Raw genomic sequence first — 24,428 nt, forward strand, 5'->3', positions numbered from 1 at the left:
ATGCTTTTGAAAAGTAAATGCATGCAACTTGGGGTTCGGGTTTCTGTTTTAATCAAACATCATCTGTATTCATGTTCTTAAGACAAAGCTGGGTGAGGGAGGACTACAAAAAGCCTTTTCTTGTTTTCACTCTGAAATATCTGAAGTGCTCTGCTGTATGATGAGTGTAATATGTTTGTGTTTGTAGAGGAAGGCTGTGTTATGTGTGTATATGCTTTTTTATTTAAGCTGGAGAAAATCTAGGTCAAGAGATTTCATTCTTATTAATAACTTAAAGCTTTATTCCTCAAAAATTATCCTCCATGGCTAGAAAGCTTCCTCGCTGGGGAAGTGAGCACCGAGCGCTGTTGCTCTCAAACACAGATGGGAGCATTTTCCTTTCTGTTAGGGTGGTAAGATGTTCACCTGAGAATCACAGAGTCATGTGGTTTTCAAAAGACCTCCAAGGTCATTGAGTCCAGCTGTTAACCCAACACTGTCTTCCGAGTCCACTGCTAAACTGTGTCCCTGAGCACCACATCTACACAGAGGTATTGTGACTCCATCGCTTCCTTGGGCAGACTGTTCCAATGCTTGACAGCTCTGTTGGTGAAGATTTTTTTCTATTATCCAGTCTAAACCTTCCTTCACACATCTTGAGGCCATTTCTTCTTGTCCTGTTACTTGGTAGAAGAGACTGACCCCTGCCTGGCTACAACTCTTCTCAGTAGTTGTAGGCAGCAGTGAGGTCCCCCATGAGTGTTCTTTTTTCTCCAGACTAAATGCCCCCAGCTCCCTCAGCAGCTCCTCATAAGACCTGTGCTCCAGACCCTTCACCAGCCTTGTTGCCTTCCTCTGGATGTGCTCCAGCACCCCAATATCTTCCTTCCCCTGTGTAACGTTGAACACCATCTGAGAACCTCACAGGAACCTGTTCTTTGTGGGTCTGTCAGTGCAGGGCCAAGCTTGGGGCTGGGGATCCTTGGCATTTCCCCTTGCCTGCTGTTCAGCTCCATGCCATGTCGCCAGCCTCCTGACCCATGTGTGACCACACTCTACCCAAAAGAGGTCTTATGGTATTGATATAAACAAATGGGTCACAGGACTGAATTGTTTTGCTTTCCTGAAAACATACATCCCCATCAGCAAAATAAACAAATGAATATGGAAGATTGCCAATTCTTGTAGTTCATTGGGAGATGCTAAAATGTGAAATCTCTCATTTGGCCTTGTCTAGCTTTCCTGTTCCTCTTCCTCAGCAGCTACTGCCCTGTGTGTTTAGCTGCACAGCACCAGTGACTTAGCCTGGTATTACATATCTAAACTGGAAACACTGGGAAGAGTGCTGTTAAACTGGAAGAATAGATGAATTCTTGGCTCTTACAGATAGAGTAATCTACTGTATTAGAGGCTTAAACAAACTTGGGGAAAATAATTTTATGAGGCCTTTAATTTTATCTTAATCTTTTGTGTCACCCTAGACCTGAAAGCAAAGGTAGTTAAATAAGGATAATTAATCATGGAATAACTTACAGAGGGGAATGTAATGAATTTTCCATCAATTTGCAAGTTATGTAAATCAAGATAAGAGTCTTCTCGTAAACATTCTGTTTGCAAGCTATGGACAAGAAAAAGGTTAATTTAGATGCCCTTTGTGTTGGCATTTTAAAGTTGTTTCTGGGTTAGTTCCTTCAAATATTAGGATTTAGAACTTCAGTTTGTGTTTTGATGTCTGGCACTGTATGAAAGAGGGCAGACTTAAGGGACAAAAGGTAATTTTTAGTTAAAATGTTTGTGTTAAGGATTCCTGTATTGACTTTCCCTTTCTCCTGTTCCTGCCCAAGATCTTGTGGATGTAGAAGAGATTGGACAGGAAACTGTTTATGTGCTGCTACAGGACCCGCAAAACTGGGTTTGTGCAACAAGTCAAGAAATAGATTTGCTGCTTTCAGGGGAAATCTTTCCATATGTGGAGTTGCAACTCCTAACTTCCCAAAGGGAGATGTGCTGAAGCCTTAGACATTGTAGTCAGACCATGTGATTAATATAATTGCATCTTCTTTGTGAATAACTTCTATAGATGTGAGGCAGACTTTGAAGCAAGTCAGTTGACACCCACACAGAACCAAATTATAACATCCTGATTAAATTGCTATGCAGTGTAAATGCTCAAGTATTGTCAATACAAAGAAAGTTTGTTCCCAAGAACTCTTAAAGTGTTGAAATTGACTTGAAATTTGCTGGATTAAAAAGTTTACTTGCATAGTTAGGTTATTTGCATGTAAAATGAGCTAAGATTATCAGGATCATTAAAAACAAAACACATGAAAGAATAATGTAAAATGTGTTTTAGGAATACCTGTCAAATTCTGTTCACATCCCACATATTTTATTTTAACTTTTTTTAGTTAGTGATCAAATGGTGACTTTTGGGACACTGCTTTTTCTTGAAAATATAATAATACTCTGGCCTTTGTCAAGCAGATTGAAATATATTCTGCTTGAATTGCATCATATGAAACATTTTCTCAGCAGGGTCTGAGGAAGCATGCTTCTGAAAATTTATCTCCTTTTTATGATCACAGAGCAGTGGTAGATGCCACATCTCTGGAAGCATTCAAGGTCAGGTTGAATGTCTGAGCAATCTGATCTAGTTGAAAGTGTCTTTACTCATTGCAGAGGGGTGGAAGTGGGTGGTCTTTGAAGGTCTCTTCCAGTGCAAACTCTTCTGATTCTCTGGTGATAACTGGTCATTTAAATGCATTGTTTGTACACTATCTGAAGCTAGGAGTAGAAATTATAATACTGCAATAAAAATTAAGATAGATACCTCTTTAGATGTTGAACTTATTTTTAAAGCTTGTTCCTTCTGTTTATAGTGCTTTTGATAATTTGATTAATTTTGTGTATTCCACAAGCATCTGCTTAGATGCCTCATACTGTCCTTCAGAATGTTCATATTGGATGTTTGGGATTTAGTACTTGCTTGGGTGTCTTCATAAATAACTTGCACAGAATTTTCTGCAGGATCATCATATTGTCAACTTTCACAAGGAAGAATGCCATGTCAACACTTTATTAGCCTGTTGGAATCATCAAAATAAACATCTTTAGGGATATGTGGGTGCCTGCAGTGAAAAAAACCTGTTTTGATGTAGAAAAATGTTGGGGTTTTTTTGGAGATATTTTTGTTACCCTAATGACCAGCATAATTTTCTTAGCTGTGGGTTCTTTTGAGATTCCAAAGGTTAACCAGTGTAAGTGTTAGTAGTCCATCTCATTATTAAAAAGGAACTTCGGGGTAGTTTCAGGATGAGTGACAGGATAGGACAGTCTCAGTTGCCCTTTGGCTTCAGGGCAGAGCAGCATCCTTGTTTCATGGGCTGATGACATAGACTCACTAGCAGCAAGCTCCCATGCACCTTTCCTTTTATGACTGGTGCTTTGAAGGGGCTATCTGCTTTGTGAATTCTGTTTCCATTTTGTAAAGCTGAGGTTTTTTTTTTAAAATGCTCTGCTCTTTCCTTCTTCCCTGGACTCTGCTGTTAAATGAGGGTGAGCTGTCAAAGGAAGACTATGCCTGTGGCTGTCCATGGCTTTTTGTCCTGCATCTGGTGACATGATGTGACTGCTTGATCTTTTTCAAGTATAAGAAAAGTGTCAAAGTTCTATGTTACCTAATGCTGTGATGAGTTTTGGGGTTTTTTTAGAACACTATGAGATTGTAGTCTCTTAAATTTTACTCCTGTTTTGACTCGGTTTGACTTTGACTTCGGGAGGCTCAAATCAAGCTCAAACCCGTGGAGGTACTCTGCAACTGTTGCCCCTTTCATGCTTTTCCATAGTGACCTGATACAAGGTTGATAAATGTTTCTAAAAGAAGCAATAAATGGCTGAGTCCTCAGAAAGGAAGCATAAAGCCTTCTGATTCAAACTGTTGATTTATGCTGCTCTTAGCAGTAGTGGTTGGTTTGGCTGCTTGCCCCTTGCTTGTTTGCCAGCTTCCTGCTACTTGGAGATGAACAGGGTCCTGGATTTGCTTTCTCTGGGGTATGGAAATGCTTTGCCATTGCACCGAAATTCTGGTTAGTAATAATTTGCATAAACAAGGAATAATTTTTTTATAACTAGCTTTAAACAAAGAAAAGTAATCATTTGTGGCATCTTATATATTTTTTTTCCTTCTGTACAGAATTGCCTCAAAGGGCCTGTCTCTAAGCTGGAGTTGTATCAGTAACTATATTGCTGTTTGCTTCTCTGTTTCTCAAAATTGTGGTGTGCAGGGCAGAAATGTTGTTATCAAGTACCTCTGATGAAGGTAGGATTTTGCAGAGCTGGCACGTTACACTTAATTCCTGTTTTCATGACCATCTGCTGAGTAATCCTACACGCTGAGCCCATGGCCTGGAGATGGGCTCCACTTCTTGCTGTCCAGGGAGGAAGGCTTTTGGTAAGACATCCCTTTTCCATGGTGTGCCAGGCATGATGCAAGGACTCTTTCCACAGCCTCATTAAAGTTAAATCATCGATATCCTATAGCCAGCACTTTTTCCTGCAAGTGTGGTACTGTTTTACTGTTCCTATCAATGATGATAGTGCAGTATTGGAACAGATCGCAAGGGGAAGCAACAAACTCCTTGTACTTTGTTGTAGTCCAGTATTAGGTATATTTAATAAACAACAGTATTGGCTTAATGTAGTTTCTAGGAAAAGTTTTTAATTGTGTTCTCTGAGGTGTCTTGACTTGAGCCTTCCTGAATCCCCAGCCTGGTCAGTAGTGTGGGTCCTGGGGTACTCCCCAGTTGTACACTGTCCTGCTTCCTGGGTGTGAGAGCCAGGTCCCACAGCTTGGCTGGGGATAGGGATTAGGTCTGGCTGGTAAAGCAGGCAGCACATCTGTGACTGGCTGACATCTGCATGCCCTTGTACTTGCCTTTTTTTCAGTGTTGATATGTTTTCATAAATACTTCCGTATTCACTGTCTTGTCTTTTGGCAAGTAAGTTTTAGAAATAATGTCTGATTTATATCCTCTTTGTATTTTTGACCCTGTGGCCTGACCCTAAGTCAAAGCTTTGTATATCTTCTCATTCCCAGCAAAGTGGACTGTAGGGTTTTGTTTTGAAGCCCAGCTGTAGATTTAGTATTTCCTATCATGGGTAATGTGTCTGTTTCATGTCTCTTATTACTAACATTTCATTTGTTGATTGATTTAAAGTCAAAACTGAGGTCACCTGTTTGTATCTTTTCCTCCTCCAGCTGTAAAACATCCAAAGAGAAACAATTACAGTTGAATAATCAGGAACCAAGTTATTCTTCCTGGTTGTACTGAGTTGTGAAGAAATAACTAACAGTCTGAGTATGAAGCAGGGTAAGCAAGTGGATGTCCTCAAGCAGAGATAGAATAAAGATTAAAGTGAATTCTTGCTACTTTGGGGTTTTAATAACTTGCTGATGAAAAATCTTCACTTGGAAACTTGAATGTAGAAATGTGGGCTGGAGAATCTTTCATGCCAGAGGCAAATTCATCTTTCCAGGCTGTAATGTCCATCTGTGTTTGTCATGTGTAATGAATTGATAAATCAATGACTGTTTACCTCAGCTGATTTCTCCTGCTAGTTGTCTCTTACTTCTTATGAAGTGCCTAACCTTTTTGGGCCTAACACTTCCGAAGTGTTTTGTTTGGGGTTTTTTTTGGTGGGAATTTTTTGGGTGGCTAGGGGATGGGCTGGTGGGGTTTCCTCTGCATTTGCAGCTGTCTCATTATTAATACTTGTGTTTGTTCTAGTTCTGAAGCTTATGTAATAAATTCAGCTCTTGTGTTGGCCAGTGAGCAAATAAAGGTGACCTAAAACTCTTCCAAAATATATGCATGGCTTGGTTTTCTGTAGCCATTTGGCACTTTCTTACTTCGTGATTTCCCGTAGGCCTGATGGAAGTGTCGTACTGCCTCTAGTCATACAGGTACTTTGGAGAACCACTCTTGCAATTCCCTGGCATCATTCCCTGGCAAAATTGTTTGGGCAGGTTTTGCTTCAGCATCTGACTGTGGGTTGAAAATCTGAGAGCTGCCTTGATCTGATTATTTAATGGAATTGGGTGTCACTTTTATTGCTTTGAATGTTGGTCATTGTCCCTTGGACACACCCAAGGGAGAAGGAATGCATCTCAGATGGGGTTTCACTACCAGGGAAGGTTAGGATTCTCATGTCTCTTGCACAGCTTATTTTATGCAGATCCAAGATGATGGATAGATTAGAGGCTACAGAAAATTTGTTTTATACTTTGTATAAAAATCCTACTTCTACTATGGCTGGATTTGCAACAAAAACAATCACAAGTCCAAATCTGAAGTCATTAAGGAACATTTATGTAACTTTGATGTTGCAAAGACATTTGAAAGTGTCTATGTATTCTAGACTATCATTCTTAAGATGATAATGGCATCACTGTTAAAAGCTAGAGAGGGGTGTCACCCCTGTTAGATCTAAAGTCTGTCTCATGCATAGTTTTGCTTATATTTCTATGCTTTTCTTATGCTTAGTAGATTTCTAATTCTGCCCATTAAGTGCTGCTGATTTTCAGAAAGCTTGTTGTTTGTTAGAATTCAGGCAGGCAGTGTGACATACGTGTTTCCCCTTTGAGCTGCAAATAATTAATTGCTCTCATGTATATTTGCATCAATGTCTTGTCTTCAGATTTTTCCAAATAGCAGGCAAAGATGGTGATAGCATATGGTTGCTTCTAATGTTTGTTCCAAAGTCAAACCAATTACTTATCTTGCATCTTATGAACAACAAAGTGGTTATGATTTCATGGGGACTATGAAAAATTAGTAAAGCTAAATGGCAAACTGAAAAGCAGGACAGTTCAGAATTTGGATTATTTGTGGGGTTATACCCAGGCTGTCATTCAGAAACCATTATATTTAGGAAGTAACTTTGAGAGACAGAGTATACTGACATCTTCCCTGGATCATCAATAATGTCTCAGAGAGTACATTATTTTTTGAAAATTTAAAAATTAACTATTTTAATTATATCCTTTTTAGTAGCTTCATTGACTTTTTAACTGATAGAGAATTCACTGAAAACTCTTACAAAAGGTGTTATTTTGTCTTAATTTCAGCTTCTATTCCCTATTTTATGGTTCTCTGTAGTGTTTGCAGTAATAAGGCACTGTGGCATTTTCCTATTCCCTTTCACAGTGAAAACTTAAGAAACCAAATTGTTTTGAATAAATTTTCTGGTCTTATTTACTTACAATTAATCATGGTACCAGGCCCCTTCTTCTGGTGTCACTTTATGCTGGTTTTGGCTGGGACGGAGTAAATTTTCTTCATAGTAGCTGGTCTGGAGACATGTTTTGGATTTGTGCTGAAATCAGTGTTGATAATACAGAGATGTTTTTCTTATTCCTAAGCAGAGCTTGCACAGTGTCAAGGCCTTTTCTGCTTCTCACAACACCCCACTCTTGAATCATTATTGCTTTTCATCATGTGCCTCATTTTCCTCTTTTTGGAACCTTTCTTTGAACCCTTAGTTGGCTGTTGCCACCAAACTCAGGAACGTTCACAAGCTTACAGGCTTTCTTCTTTCAAGTCCTTTGGCAAGAGGTCTGTGTTCACAAAGACTGAAGAGGGTAGGAAGTGGTACATTAGCATATAAACACGGTTCATAAATTCCCAGTTGCAGTTTTTAGTTGGTACCCCTTGAACTGTGCTTTCAGGTCCCCACCTGTACTTTCCATCATCTGCTGCTTTTCTGTGCAGTTTCTTGAAGGAATGGTTTTCTATAAGAATTGTGTTTATCCTCTTAATAGCCACCTGTCTTAGCAGACCTAATTCTGATTCCTTTTTTGTTTGTTTGGCATCTGACTGTTGTTTCTCAGGTGCACAAAGAAAGTGACAGCATGGAAACCCATCAGGTCCATCCATGCTGCTGCTTTGTTCAAGTACTGTAATTTCTTTGCCCTTCATTCCCCTCTACAACAATTTCTTCCTCAGAAAACACACCATCTTTTTGCTCATCTTTGGAGCCCTGTTTTACTAGGCTGCCTACTGATGCTCAAGCACTCTAATTACTCTGTCATGATGTCTATACGTATTTTCATTTATTTTTTAACTTTAGAAAAACAAATCCTATCCTGTAAAACCAGGTAATGGGCTGGCCAGAAAACCTGGTTTTCTGTGTTCTTATTTTTTTTGTTCCTATTATGTTTTCATAACTGATACAAACTGTAAATGAAACCCTTGGTGTTGGAGAGTAGAAAAGAGAGTAGCTGAGAATGTGGGCAGAAGACTAATAAAGGTAAAATGAATATCTGCTTTTTGTATCTTCTTGCAAATATATTTCTCAAAAACAAAGTATTAGTGTGTTGGACTTAGAGATCTGCTTCTAATTGAAGCTTTGTTTCAGTATAATTAATGCTTAGAAGATTAGTGCACTTTTATACTTCTGCAAATGTACTGTGACTTTCCCTGACAGTGGCTAGATAGCTGTGCTGAACCAGTCTCCTAGTGAGATGCTCATGGCTGCAAGAATGGTGGTAGCAAAACCTTGAAACTTTTAAAGATATTGCTACCTTCCGGTTGTCCAGTGGATGTAACTTCTGCTTGGGAAAATTAGCAGTATTTTCATCAAAATTTGCAGGGAGTAAAGCTCCTCTTAGTATCTTATAGGTGTCTTACTTTGCAATGAAATTTACTAGTCTTGATCTGAATTGGGGTGAATATTTCCAACAGCTGGGTATCACATCAGAAAAAAAATGAATGTTTTTCTACCTCAGAAGGAAAACCTTCAGTACTGAAGATACTTTTTACTAGCCATCAAAAGCAATATAAAGTAATAATTAAAGTAGTGGTGTGTGAAGTATGAATGTATTAATCTTAAATTTGATTCCTCCATCTTTTCAGGGGCTTAATGTTGAATATGGGAACAGATTACCACTTAGTCTTATTATTGATGTAAATGAAAATAAGTCAGTCTACAGGTGTAGGAACTGCCAGAGTTAGAGGATATGGACTCTTTCTAACAAAACACTAATATTTCTGAAAATTGTGTTCTCTAAATTGACTATACCTTTTAATTTATGCTTGATGTGAGATTTTTATTTGAAAATTATAGAGAGATGTGAGAATAGTGAGTCTGTACATGCAGCCTGTGAAAATGTAGGGTCTGCATTAAAAAGGTTGAACGGTTTTCAACAATACTCATTGCTAGATACTTCCTTGTTTCTAATTACATATAAAGCCGAGGTCTTCTCTGCCTCTTCTGCTTTGTTAAATAACTTTATTCTCTCACAGAGGTTTGGCTGCAGCATTCATGTCTTTTTTTTGACATAGAAAGTATATCTTACTTATTTGAGTAGCTAGGTTCCTGCAGCTGCCTGGTTTCAGTTCCCTGACTTATGCTTCTCCTCCATGACAGAGGTTAAGGTAACGCCTTACCAAAGCAGCAAGTTATCAAATGCTTATTAATCACATGCTGCTGAGCTTCCATATCAGCTTATTTCTTTCTAAGGAAATCCTACATTTTTAAAGACTTTAGTTTGGAATATGGAAACCTCATGGTAGACTTGAGTCAGGTTTGAAGGTTTAGATTGATGCCTTTGGGATTATTAGAATAAGAGTGCCATTCATTCATTCATTGATTCATAAATCCTTCTAAATTATGTTTGGCTTCTCTTCCATAAGATGTGTATTTTTGTAAGTATTAAAACTTTGATTTTATACTTAGCAAGAGAGGAAGAACATAGCAATTGAGGATGAAAAGTCCTTTCAGAAAAAAAAAGCCTAAAGACTTGTTGATACTGGACAGCAAAGCAGGAAACTACATGTATCATAAAAGGCTCCAGCATGTTGGATAAAGGCTGAAACTCAGGATGTAGTCTATAAATACAAAACAGGTTCATAAAAATATTTTAAAGGTGCAGTTCTGAGCACTTTAGAGAAGCTGACTGATAACTGTTCAGCTGTTTGATATAAATATATTTGTGCAGATGCATACACACACTCAATACAATATTTTAATCTTTAAACATTAATATATTCAACTCAATGATGTTTATTTCCCTTATGAGACTGGTAACATTGCTAACACCAGATGTAAATTTGGGACCATATTTTTTTGCAGATTCTAAACCAGCAATTTAGTGGAGAAACAGAAGAAAATGGACTCTAATTTCAACAGGCAAAAGGGAAGGAATTTGTGAAGCTGAATATTTACCTGCACAAAAAGTCACAACCTTCTTTCCCTACAGTATTTTGTCACAAGTTTTTTGTTTTTAAACAGTACATGTAGCAGTCTTCTGGGGATTTTGGGAGTGTCTTCTATCCTGACCAGCTGATAGCTGTTAAAATTTGTCACTCAACTTGAAAATAGAAGTGTTTGTACTTGAACTTGCTCAGGCTGTTGGCCAAGCGACATGGCTGGAACAGATTTACTAGCTGCAGCTAATGACCATGTTCACGTTTTTTCCTTTGACTTGTCAAGTATGAACTTAAAGGGATCCTTTTGCTTACACAGTTGCTTTGGTTTTTAGACTGAAATGACCATAATTCAGAATTGCTGCTTAAAATACAATAATTTGGATATCAGAATAACTTGTAATAGTACAAGAGTGTGTTTCTGGCTGATTATCTGTTGTTGTGCTTTATTGTACTGAACAAGGAAAGGTTGAAAATTTTTTTTATTGCCATGTTTTAAATTTTTTTTATCTTTTACCAAATACCAGAATAACAATACTACAGCAGGCTCATAATAGCTGAGTAGCTGTAATGCTATGCCACTCTGAATATGCTTATGCCTTCATCTTCCTCTTGTTTTTTTTTCTAATTTTAAATATTTACATGCAGATACCAATCTGTCTGAAATCCCCCTGTTGTTACTTGTTTCTGTTGTACAACTATTTCAAAGGCAGTCTCCCAAGATGAGACTTCATCCACCCACCCAACACAAACAAACTCTTGTCTTCAGTGTACTATTGTCAAGACCCAAACTCACTCAGATTTGATGTTAAGATCCAAAGACTGAGTGAAGATGCCCAAAGTAATTGGAATCTGATGAATATTGCTGCCTGTTTGGTTTGTTAACAGTATGAGACCAAAAATGGTTTTCTTGAACTTGTGCTTAAGCTGTTTCTGGATGTATTTTGAGATTTTTGTTAAAGGAGCCCTGTGTTTCATCTCATGGTCTGTTACCTGACTCCAGTCCTGTTTCCAGACTGAATAGCTGATTAGAAAATTAAAGTAATTTGAAACCACTCAGAATTGTTAGCTTAAAGGAAGCTGCTGTGCCATCTGCTTGTGCCAGTAAGGGTGCTGGACCACATACTGTCAAATAAAACCAAACCACAGAAATCTCATGTACCCAAGTACTTTTCTGTGTGATTAGAGCTGGTCTTACCTCAGGTGGCATTTTGAGAAAAAGAATATAAACAGGGATTTAGGTCACAGCTTGTAAGCTACCAAATTCTGTATGGTTGTTTAGCATGTAAAAAGCAGTGGTGAAACACATTCATTTCAGGAGGGCAATGTTGTTATCCTCCCCTTCTGATGGCAGAATTTAAGGATTTTTATTTTTTCTGAGCATAAGACAGTGTTTTAGAGTGGACTTTTAACAAGGACTGCTTTGTCAGCTGTGTGGAGGTCATCTTCAGGAGGGCTAGGTGGTGTTTCTTGCCTGCAGGGCCGCAGGAGTATGTGAGTCCCTTAAGAAGATGATGTGTCCCACTCATGCTCTTTGCCCTGAAGCATTTCCATTGCATGTTTCTGAGCAGTTTCAGTGTGGGGAAAATAATGACATGAAAGAAATATAGAATTGATACCTGTAGGTTACCTGTTAAATTTCAGAGCTTGGAGATTATGCTGTTGGGACTGGCATTATGAAGGCTAGAGACCATCTATAGCTGACTGAATGCTTGTCCAGTATTGCTAACACCTTTTGAAACCTTTAACTCCAAAAGAAGATGTAGAGTTCTAATTTTGGAAATTTACATTGTTTAAACCAAGATGCAGCCTTTAATGACACGGTTCTCTTATCCGTTCTCAAACTGTGGCTTTGATGATGAAGCTGAATGCCTTCCCTGTTGCTGTGTCTCCAGGCATTGCTGCAGGGAGCCTCTGGGAGTTCCAAGGTGAAGAGATCTGCCTTCATCTGGAGGCCTCTGCTAAAGGTGGAGACTTAACAGGCCAGACAGCCTTAGCAGGAGTTCAGAAGTCTTACACCAAGGTAAAGTGGTTCATTTTTCAAGCAAATTGAATTGTCTGATACAATTCTCAAAATAAGTATTTTTCTTCTTGTGTAATAAACACTCAGGTGCATCTCTGAGCATTCTCCTTCTTTTGTGTGTATAGCTCCTTGCTACCTGATACAAATGTTGTAATAGCAAATTCTGGGGGAGGGGAGAGGAAAACAGCATAATATGCATTGTAGGTTAGTGCCAGAAGTAATTCCTTAGATTATTAGTAAGAAGATACATCTACAGTTCTTTGTTGGCAAGGGAACAGGCTGTTTCTGAGCTCTACAGCATGCTCTGTTTTTAGAAACATATCCCACTTAAATGCCACATTCAGAGCTCGCTTTGAGTGGCCACAAAAATATGGAAACACTCTCTGGTATCTTCAGCAACGGGAGAAGAATGAGGTTTGTATATGATGATTTTCTGTTTATCAGCACTGTGGTAATTTCTTAGCATCCACAACCCATTCTTGCTTGTACAGGATAAATACTGATGGGAGAAAAGGACATGTGACCCCAAGAACATTGTTGAACTTATCAATGTTACAGTTGCACACACTTAGGGAGATTTGACTATGCTATGGGGGTTTTTTTGCCAAAATTTTGAATGTAGTGATGATATATGCAGAATCTTTCCTTCATACTGACAAGATTAATTGAACTAAGTGTATAGAGTTGGCTGAAAAAAGTGAGTAGCAGTGGAAATGTTTCCTACAGATTTATTTAGGATTGAACACAGGTGCTTCTAAAGTTCTGTCAACTTCTCAATTTTTAAATACTACCTGTTGCAAGGTGCTACCTTTGTTGTTGGAAAGCTTCCTAAATGAATATTTCTTGACTCACCTGAGAAGAACTGCAGATTTTTCTAGTTAAGCCTTTATTGATCTTAATTTAAACTGAAATTAGAGCTCTGAACTAGACCTAAATTCATTGTCCTTCCATCCATGGAATAAAATCAAAATTGGTGTTGAGTTCTCCCATTAGCAGGGTCAGTGCTTCAGCTCATAACCTTCCCTCATGATCTGCTGTACACATCTGGGGGTGAGTGCAGTAGGCACAGTTAGGCCCCCTTTGCTGCACCATGCCCTCTCTCTTTGCTTCATATTTCTTGGATTTCAGCTGCACTCATGTTTCTCCAGTCCACTAGCAAGGTCATCTTGAACAACTGAGGACACTGTATTCAAACCCTAACAGAGCAGAAAAGCTGCTGCTGATGATTACAAAGTTATTTCAAACTGAAGGAAAAAAACCCATCCAGAAGTACTTATCTCTGTAACGTTTCCCTTTGTTACATTTGCCTTAGGAGTACACAAAGCAGTACAAGTTGAGATAACCATACATTACAAAGACACAGCATTTCTTCTGGGAGTTATTTAAACATTTATTTATTTTTGAAGTGCAGTTTTGTGCATTGAGAGAGTAAATACTTCACAGAAGCTATCCTCATAACCCCATGGGATGCATGGATGTGTCTAGGTGGGATGGTGGTTGGGTTTCAAACACAGCAGTGTTAGTGTAGTGTTGGATTTTGGTGATATGCAGCATCCATGAGTGAAATGCAGCCTTGAACACTCTCACTGCTTCCAACAAGGCAGCTTGTTCTGTGCCTCTCTGTCTCGTTTTCCTTTGTTGGAGGGGTTTGTTGCTAACTAGAAACACATGATATGAGACAGCCAAATGTTCTGGTGAAAATCAAGGACACTTCATAGCTGTGAAGATTTTATATTTGCCCTAGATTTTTTTTCCTTTCCTTTTCCTCATTGATGCAGCTGTAAGTGTTGTAAATTATATGAATAATTGATCAAGGAGTTCTTGTTACCTCAAATCCATGTTATGGTTATTGCTTTTTAAAACTGTACTGCTCTATGTTTTACTACAGCATTGCTCCTATGCTGTTCTGTGTGTGTGGTTTTTATAGCCTTAAAGTTTTCTTCTGCTTCTGACCCTTTGCTCTTCCCATCTTTCCCCTTCTCTGCAAAAATGTGTTCTTTCTGCTTCAATATATTCTGTGATCTAAGTAAAAAGCAGAGTCCTTTTTAATAGACAGCAACACATTTTTAAAGCCCTTTCCAGCCCTGGGAACTGTGCAGTGCACACATCTGGTTTCACATAAGCATGAATTGCTGGCTTCACAAACACGGAGCATGTAGTCCTTGCCACAGAGTTAGCTAAAGTGTTCTGTAACTTGAGACTCTATTTGAAATAAAAACAAAATTGTATAGCTTCTTTACCATGCTAATGGAAAACATTTAATTTGCTTTTTTCAAGCCAACCAAAAGTATGACGCAATGCTGCTCAGGCAGATTTACAGTGCCTTTTCTTCCCTAGAAATCAATACGGCTTGGAGGGGCTGCTGTGGGAGCTGGCTAGCTGACTGCAGTCCAGCTGCATTCAAATGTAAACTTCTGTACCACAAACCAGAACTGGTGATTTTGATTTATTCAGGCATCACCGTATCTCTGAGATTGTGGTGTTGGATTTTATTCTTTGCTTTATTGCTGTTAATACTAGATGGGATTTCAAAATAGCAGGTTCAGCGGGCTTATGATTTTTCTTCATGAAATCATTCAGTGATTTTCTGTTGCCTGAATTGCAGTACTTAGGTCTGTGGTAGTGATATCAGCAAAAGCAGATCTACATACATGGCCATGTGTGCCTTTCAGTGGAGTCTTCCCCCCCCAAAAAAACAAACAAAAGAAGGGGCAACACCAAAAAGCAGGCCCTCATTCAGTGTGAGCATTAAGGGCTAGCATAAGCATTTTCTACTTTGCACAGAATAAGCCCTGAATGTTAAATGTTGTTCGATTTCTCTCCTGCTAGAAGAGGTAAAATGCAAGAGTTCTTTGTGAGCCCAAAAAAAGTTTTCAGAGGAGAAAGTGAAACCAACAGTGCAGATTTTCATAGTACACCAACTACTTTGCCTTTGTTTCCTTTCTGATTCCTCACTGTCTCCACTAATAGCTTTGGCTTTATTTAAACTCTCCACTATAAGAGGCTGTTGATGTTCCTGTCCTTATTTTTTTTCCTTAATGGGATTTCAGTCTTGCTTAAAAGCTTTACTTCTGGCAGAAGGTCTTCTCTAGAATGGCCCTTGGGGATCCTTGACACTGCTTTTCTCCCTGAATGCTGTGTTTCTTTGGGAAGTCTGTCCCTGGCGGTCTGTGTCCTGGTCATACCAGACACAGTTCTATCAGAAGAAAAATCACAATTTGATTGCTAGCTTGCCAAAAGGACATTTCATCTTCTTTTTAAGAAGAAAAGTTCTACCTCAATTTCTCATGCAACTGTGGTCCAGGTTTTTTTAGTCCTCCATCCATTTTCTTCTCATGTACTTAACAAACCCATGGTGAGTAAACAGCTTGAGAAGTGTAGAGGAATTGAGGTCCTTTTTGCAGGGATGGCTCAGGATGTCATGGGTTAGCAAAGAGGTACAGACACATTTTGGAAATACGTTTGGCCCATAGGTTTTCTGTTCCAAAGTGCTTGTGAGCATGAAAGGTTTGTCATTATAGTTTTCCTTTTGCCATCTTCCTAGCACTGGCAGTCCAGGCTGGAGTATGCCATAAAGACTTCTAAAGCTACACTTTGAATAAAGCTTACATTTACTGCAGAATATTTGCTTTGCATGGTTACAGTACAAGCACTGTATTCCTGTGTAAACACTGTAATGAAGTTGTTAAGAAGAAAGGAAACACTTAGAGCATTTGCACTAAAGTTCATGGAGCATGAGATAGCTGCGCTTAGGATGCTGATACTTTGAAGGGATTAAAAAACCTTCTCAGAAATAAACACAAATAACATTCTCAGACTAGCAAAACAGTATGCAAGTGGTGAGAAGAACAGCACTAATTATTATGTAGAGAATAATCTGGTTTGAAATGCCACAGTGGAATCCACTTTATGATCTGACCTTCCTACATATGAATTGAAAAGCAGGAAAAAGTACAGGGCATGACCTAAAAATGGTAGTCTGGAAGCTTCTTTAGGTGTGTGGATCTTATTTTTGTCTAGCCTGAAATGTAGTTTTTGCTCTTGAGTCAAACCTGAATAAACTGGTTTGAGTGTTTGTGTTGGTTCCAGCTCTGCCAGACATAGCTACTTTATTTTAAGAATTGTTCTTACTTGGAATTTGAGTCCTACTGGAAACAATATTGTCAGGAGGCTGCAGTCTTGCTGTTAAGAAACTTAAATAAGATAAGGCTATCCTATTGTATGCTTCTACTTTCGGAGGTAGTGTAGAAACTTGCCTTTCCTAGCTAGGGCACCATACCATTCACTACCTGCTTTATGGGATTTCTCTCCCTTTTTTCTTCTGAATTGCTGGTTTGGGTGGACATTAACATTCAAAATGTTTCACACAGTTGTAGATGGCATTATACTGTACCAACTTTCAGACTTAGAGAAAAATAAACCTGCTCTTGTTTTCTACAAGTCGAAGAAGGTGAGAGAAAATAAATTTACCTATAGTCTCTTTGATTGTACCCAATTTAGGTTTCTTTTATACAGAATGTTAAATTGTTTTATTTATGTATCAGTAGACATAGAGTAAGGATTAGGATACTTAATACCTGTGAGCTTTTGCTGACATGATTTATAAATTTCAAAACCAGAAACACTTTGCACATAGTAAGAATTTTTGTATTGTCATTTTGGATTGGTGTTGAACCAAACTTCATTATCCTGCTTCAGGAAGAGGTAGTATTGGCTATTAAAAAAAAAAACAAAACAACAAAAACAACAAAAAAAACAACCAACAACAACCAAATATAATAATTCTCCTACAGGTGTAGCAGGGTAATCTACTTCCAATATATCTTCTTACCTTGATCTTTTGCATTTAGAGATTAAACTGCAAAATTACTTCAGAATGAGGTTATCTTTTGAGTTGTCTAAATCAACCTTAGGTTTCTTAAAACTTGCAGCATAACAGATGATTTGTAGAGAATTAGGCTGATCGAGTATATGTTCTTTGAAATAAGTTGGTTTAGAAAAGGCACCCTTTCCAGGCTCTCCTAAAAATTAGTTACTCTGTAAATCATTTAATCCTAGGCAGTGGTTAGATGTCTGGGTGTGGGTAATTAGCAGTTGTCTCTGCTCCTTTCTTCTAAAGGACCTGAAACTTTTATAAGACCAGATAGTTATCTGTAGGTTTTGACTCACTGGGAAGATCTTGATTAAGAGTAGAAACTTTTTGTTGTTAAAACAGCAGCTGACTTGATGTGTGCCCTTGGGCATGTCCTCTTGACTTCCTTGCACCACTTTACCATTGTATCCACTGCTGTTGTCACCACCATAAAGTTCTTTGTAAGCCTGTAATCAAAATACAGTTGAAGCTGATTGTTATTCTCAGTGTACTCAACTTCATTTGCTATGCGGTTCTGCATATGGCAGTGTAAAGCACAGTGGAATTATGCAGTTTAATCTATAAAGAACTTACACAAAATAAAACCACCTTGTACAACCTGTATTAGAGTAAAATAGTTTTGAAAAAAAAAACAAACCCTAAAAACAAACCAAAACACACGGAGTTTTATTTTGGATTTACCAGAGTATAGAAATACTGCTAGTGGGGGATAAAGCTGTTTGGTTAAAAATGGGAATGCTAGGACTATAAAAGTTGAGAGGGGAAAAAAAATCTATTCTAGAAGGGCTACGTGGCAGTCTTAATTTGCCTGAGTCTTTAGCAGAGGTTTTCCACTTCTGTTTCTGCCAAGCAAATTAAATTTGTGAAGAGAAGCTAAACTCCAAGGGTTGGACTGTTAGTATCTTTTGACAAGGTTAATGTGGTGAAGCAGAATATTGGTAATAATGAGCTGACATTTAACAGTGGACCAGCTGAGAGATCCTTCTGTTCCTACGTAATGTGAAGATTGAGTGTCCTGTAAGCTTATTGTTTTATGTTTTGTACTTGCTTTTGCATGCATGCCAGGACATGCTCTGGGAAGAGGCATAAACTTTTTTCCTTTTTTCTTTCACAAATACATTTCTTTCCTGTCTAGAGCTGGAAAAGAGGAGCACAAGAGGGGTTTTGTTAAATACAGCAAAATCTAATTACAGCTTGATTTAAAGCCACATTTACACAATGGCTGAGGGGTGAGTTCACTTCCACAAAAACAAACTTGTTGGCTTCCTACTGTGCATCGGGGAATGTGAAGATGCATGTCCTGGAGAGCAACTGCCTCCCTCTGCTGGCACCAGGTTTTCTTACGCTGTGCTACAGCTCTGCTGCATGATATAAAAATACAACTGTACTCCTGTATGAAAGAGCGGCGATGGATGAATTCACAGGAGTGTGCTCATCTTACTGGTTATGCCGCAGGTAATACATGGGACATCACGTGTTCCATGTGATAGGCCTGATGTCTGCTTTCCATGACCTTGTTCCTCTAAAGGAATGGTTGTTTCCTTCAATATGTATCTTGAACAGTTATGTCCCTGGTGGTTCACAGGGAAATGTGAGTGAACAAACTACATTTTCTCACCATTGTGGTTTTCCAGTGAGCACCTCTGGAAAATGCAAGATCTCGTTTTGTTTGCCTGCCGAAGTAGCTAAAAATGTGGTTTTCTTTCTTCAATTGGTTCAAGTGTTCTGCTGTTCTTTTAACTCAGTTTCTCAGATGACAAGGCTGCACATCTCCAGCTTAGTGAAAGTTCATCATTTGTAGTAGGTTTTTCACTTCCAGGGATACCTTTTGCTCAAGAACCCCATCGCACGTGGTTTCATAACAACAGTTCGTAGTTAAGACTATGGTCTTTATTCTTCCCTGGTTTTTGGCTGATGACTGCATTTTTAGCAGTTTTTTATTATTGAATTTGCACTTTGCTGCTACTACTCCTTCCATTTCTGCTGCTCTAGTTCATAAGAATTGGAATAGTAGAGTTTAGAGATTAGGTATATGCATTGCCACTATCTAGAAGAATGAGGCTCAGTGGAGGTAGAAGGTGGCTGCTGGTGAGACTGAAGTTGCTGTGCTGCCCAGCAGCATTGCTGAGCCGTGTTTGAAAGCTGCTTAGTGAAAAGATTTGTGTTAGTGAGAGGCTGGGGCAAGTGGGTTGGCGTACATGGGAAGACTTGGGGAAGGAGGAACAGGCACAGGGTAGGTGGGGAGGGAAGGGGTCACTGGTATTCACAGAAATGAAGGAGGGACACAAAGCTTGCCTGGAAGAAAGCATTGCAGACACACTGATGGAGAGGCAAAAGTAGAGATGGAAAGCCATGGAGGGAGATATGGCCCTATGACCTGTGTGTTTGAAGTAGGGTTAGTGTTTCAAAGTCCAGAAAAGAAGAGGGATACAGATCTGCAGACTGCTTATGAGAGAAGCAATGACATGAGAGAGTCTGGCAGGGTATTTCTGGCCATGAAAGAATTACCCAAAGTTGTTGGTTTTACCAAGAGTTGGTGTGCCAACATGTGAAGAAATGTAAAGTTGCAAGAGGCAGAGAGAAGAGGGGACGAGATCTTGTAAGATGAATTGTTCTTTCACCACTAGGGTCATAGGGCCATATCTCCCTCCATGGCTTTCCATCCACATGCTCTGCGTGCTATGCCCTCCATCTCTACTTTTGCCTCTTTTCTTTTGATTGGTGTCAGCTCATTTCACACTTCTCAGAGTATTTCAAACCCAGCCATATTATTGTGATTTTGGTGAACAATATCTGAAATTGCTGAAGGGGAAAAAGAGGACCACAAAACTTGATGTGATACTGAGAGGTGTCAGTGAATGAGAATCACATCCCTATGTATAGCTCTATACAGTTGCACTCCAAAGACTCCAAGAAAGTCTCTTTACCATAAAGTCATACCCAGGGAACTCTGTCCTTCTTAATCTTAGAATTTTATTCAGTTTACACAAACTTTTATAAACAGCAAGTCACCATTTCTTGCTGCTTGTGATATTTCTGGGCTTTACTTGGTCCTTGATGGAATTCCGTTATTCAGCGTTTTGCATTTTCTCAGAAAATTAGTCACGTGAAGGTCATCAGTTGCAGAAAGAGAAATAAGTTGTCTTTTTCAGCACTGTTTTGTCTGCTTTGTATGTGGCTTTCAAACCTTACGGTGTCCCTAACTGCTAGGAGGATCCCCTTATAATTTAGCCTTTTCCATCATACAATGTTGAAGTTCTGACCTAGTAGAGAAGGAAGATGAGTATTCATCAAGATAAAAAAGCACTCAGGTCTCACCTTACAGTAGTCTTCTCCAAGCCAATACAGTGAAGAAAATGCTTATGGGAAGGAGAATATTTGAGCACATTTATGAGTGTCCAGGGATCAGAGTCAATGTTTTGTTTGGCTGCCCACAGAATAGTGACATTCACACTGCAGCACAGTATCCAGTGAAGCACTCATTGTCACAACCTGTGTGGTCCCTGTTCTTTGTCTCCCAGGTGGCTCTGGCAGTCACTGCTGGAAACCACACAGATACCTAAAGGAGTTGTGTGGCTTTTGCATTGTCTCATGTCAGCCAGGAGTTCTGCAGCTGGCTTCTCAAGAGGAGATGACTTGAAGGGCAGAGGTGTATGGATCGCCTGTCCCTTTTCTTCTGATTATTTTTTAATGTTAAATGGTTACAAAAAGCCAACAATCAACAGTTCTAGAAGATCCCAGCTGCTAGGCAGTTTTGATATGCAGAAGTATGAGTTGATATGAGTTGCAAGCTTTGTTCTTTTGGAAGCTTTTCCTTTAGCTGTGACAGTTGTAAAGTTATTGTCCTAGGAGATGCTCAGATCTTCCAACCTCACCCCTAGTAAATGAACTGACTAGGTGTTCCTGCTATTTCTTTGGTCGATACATATTCAGAGATAATGACATTTTCAGCTGTATCAATTACCAGAGGTACACTGTCAAAATACAAGGTATGTGATCTTATTACTTTCCTGAAAGAGCCATAAAACCTAAAAACAACCAAATTCTGGCCTTGTAAAATTTTTATAAGGAAAATTAAAGTTAAATTTGTGAAGGATATTCCGAAAACCTGTCATATATGAGAGAGGTTGTTTTCTTTGTTCTAATTACAATGGATATTCTCTCTATGTTAAAAAAAATGTAACTCCTTTGGTGAATTTAATTTTTATTAAACCAAAAAGTTTTTTGGGGCCCTGTCCAAGTGAGAAAGTTTTGAGGAAGAATTGAGAAATGAATTTTTGAGAACAGAATTGAGGCATTGGGTGGGATAACCCTTCTGTTGCATCCACTAGATATGGTTGCATAAGGGACTTGATGTACCAAATGTGGCCGGTTGATCAAATTAATCAATTGATTGCTGATCTTGAGCATTGAGTGCCCACTGTGGATTGTTTGCTGAAGCCTGGTTAGTGCTGACCAGTAGTGATATGGGGCATTGAGTTGTTCAGAAGGCAGTGGCTACATGTTTTCTGCACCAAGAACTCCTGCACTGCTTCTTCGTTCAGGAAGCAGCTCTCTTTATCTGCAAGGCAGTGAGCCATAAGTGAATTTCCAAAGTGAATTTCCAGTGGAGGACCTCAGCCCTGGAATTTCCTCACTGTCATTGCCCATTCTGGAGTTGTCTCCCAGCTCTCCAGAAGTACCAAATGTAGTTTTTCAAGATAGTCTTTATCCTTCCACAAGGGCAGCTAATGTCATGGTGGTGATAGTGGGTGATCCAGAATTACCTGCTCTGCAATAAAATTAAATGCTTCCACCTAGGCCTGTTTGTTAGAAGTTTTGTTGAAAGAAAATAATCCCTATTTATTTTTTTCCAGAGGAACTGGTACTAGGCTTTGTGATCTCTTGAAGTCCGAAGAGTACAAAGAATAGGAAACAAATTCTCTGTGAACTCTTTTGCAGCTGATTTTATTTTTCCACTGTTGTCCCTGAGTCCTCCTGCAATGACACAATGTAATGAGAAGAGCTTGTTACTCCCAACAATTAGCAAGTTTCTTATTAACAGACTTCTTAATAGACTGATAGATAAATACACAATTTATGTGCTAGATAAATACACAATTTGGGAGCTAAGTCAGCCTTCCCTAATTTGTGTGTGTTGACATATTCAAAATAATTTTCTGATCTGTAAAGTATTTTCCAGAAAGAAACCTGGTTTTGCATAGATCTGTTTTATACTGTTTAACAAAAAAAAAGTTTAAAAATAATATCACTGTGTCTCTTTTATTGCTGCTGCCTGTTGCAGCCACAATTTGTAATTCATACTAGGTTAGGTGCTCTAAGCTTTCAAAGAAGTGAAGTATTTTCTCCTATGTCATACAAACAGTATTTGATCAGAAGCACCAAAGAGTGAACCACTCAAATAAAGAAAGACCAAAATACACGACCTCAGCAAAAAACACAGTAATTTCAATGTGATTTAAGTTGTCTTTATCTGGAACTGTTTGGCATTAAAGTGTAATCAGTCAGATTTCCAAGCTCACTATATTCACATCAGTTGTAAATGAAGTCTTGTCTTGACTGTGCATTGTTCCTGTTGGGTTGTGTCTTCTGTAGAGCTTTCTGTTTGTCATCTCTCTTCTCTGTGTTCTACTAACAAGAACAGGTTCAAAGAAATTAATAAATCTATATAAACAATGCTTACTTTGCAGGTGTTTCAAGTTGCATCTTAATAACTCATTTCTACAACGTCTTTTGCATTGCTCGTTCACTTTTTTCACTGCAGTAGGCAGCCTGTAATGAAAATGTTGACTCACCTGAATGATGTCTCTGTTTTCTTTATTCTCTAAATCAGATTGCAAGATAATTTTAAATTACAAGTATTAGATCACATTCCCTTGGACAATTGCTTTTGATTATACTAAGTTACTGCACTCACCTATTTAAGTCACAGTCAACGTTTTAAATATCAGTGTTAAGAGAAGCAAGAGAAGGTGTCCTAAATGATGATTGCTACATATCTTGTTAACTTAATATTTTGAGTCTCTTCAAATTAATGATACTCCTTGTATTAAAGAACATTGTAGAAAAAAGGAAATTGATTTGTCTTGTAACAAAAAATGCAGGTAATCTTGGCAAGGGGTGTAGGGCAGAAGGGATCTATGAGATGAACCTGGATATGCACATAGTGTAGTCTTTCATTATTTTATAGATTGCATGACAGCAGCCTTTAATTTTTGACTGCTTTAATTCTAGTGCAGGTACATAAATGACTCACCAGTTATCTGAAGCATCAGGTAACTACCAATCTTTAGCTTTGTTCTATCTTCTTATCCTTGTTTCTATCTTCATTTTCTCAGTGGTAGGCTACAGTGAGTTTAATTAATGTTTAGAAAAACAAAAACCCAAAACAATGTGGGAAGTGTTCCCAAGTGTTCTCACGAATACAGCCTCTGCAGGCTTTCTCTGGGGATGGTCAAGACATGTGGAGGTCTCCTTACACAGTACCTTCAAACACCACATAACTTCACCCCAACCTGCCAATAGGCTGCACTTCTCAGTGGGAGATGATACTATTTTTAAGAAGAGATGTCTCCTCTCTGATACTTGCAGTGGTGCCTTCATTTTGGTGGTTGGTTTTTGCCAAGGTATGACCCTGTCCTTAGCTACAATTCCCCCTCCACTGAGGCATTGCTGTGTGCCACAGAGCGTGGTGTTTAACCACAGTGGGGGGGTCAGCCCTTCTAGCTAATCCTATCAAAGTGCTGAATTGCAGGGGTTCAGACAAGAAATCAATACTCTTTTTCCATCTGATTGCCTCGAAGACTATGTAAATTAAATCTGTCTGTCTGTCTGTAAAAAAAGTTATGTCTACACTACAAGAAATACAGTTGGCAAGTATGAGCTGTTGCTTGTGTTGCTGCTGGGAAGGATCTTGCCTGGATAATTTTGTTTTCAAAGTGGTTATTGGTAAGTTCCCCTGAGCTTTGTAATAGTGAGATGCAAATAATCTATACAACAATGACAATTCTACTGTTTTCCTCACAAGTTTGTAGATCTGCCTGCAGCAGGCTTTGCAAGTTGATGAGGTGAGTCAAGATATATTGCCACCTGGGAGGCATCCTTTGTTTTCTGGAGTTCTCTGCCTCTTCATACCTTTTATGTGTATTTTTGTTGCTTTTTTCTTCTTTGATACATGCTTTTCTGATTTCCTTTGGTTTTGTTGTGTTTAGGCTTTTTCTGTACTTCTCAAGTGCAGACATGCATCTCCTTCACCATTAGCAGCTTCTACAGATTTTAGAGTTTATATTTTTAATATCCAAGCCAGATCGCTTATCCCCAGTTAGTTAGTTTTGTATTTTTATTTACT

The 24,428-nt window shown here is 38.7% G+C and overlaps 1 protein-coding gene across 1 annotated transcript in view; it reads left to right on the forward strand.

The window, feature by feature from the left end:
• Positions 1 to 24,428, forward strand: part of LOC135304222 (uncharacterized) — a 123,690-nt gene that overhangs the window by 32,033 nt on the left and 67,229 nt on the right. Inside the window, exon 3 of the mRNA XM_064426801.1 lies at positions 12,080 to 12,207. Coding sequence (XP_064282871.1) covers positions 12,080 to 12,207 — 128 coding nt within the window. The remainder of the gene's footprint in view (positions 1 to 12,079; positions 12,208 to 24,428) is intronic.

The sequence above is a fragment of the Passer domesticus genome, chromosome 1 (genome assembly GCF_036417665.1).
Source record: "Passer domesticus isolate bPasDom1 chromosome 1, bPasDom1.hap1, whole genome shotgun sequence".
NCBI classification, from domain to species: Eukaryota; Metazoa; Chordata; class Aves; order Passeriformes; family Passeridae; genus Passer; species Passer domesticus.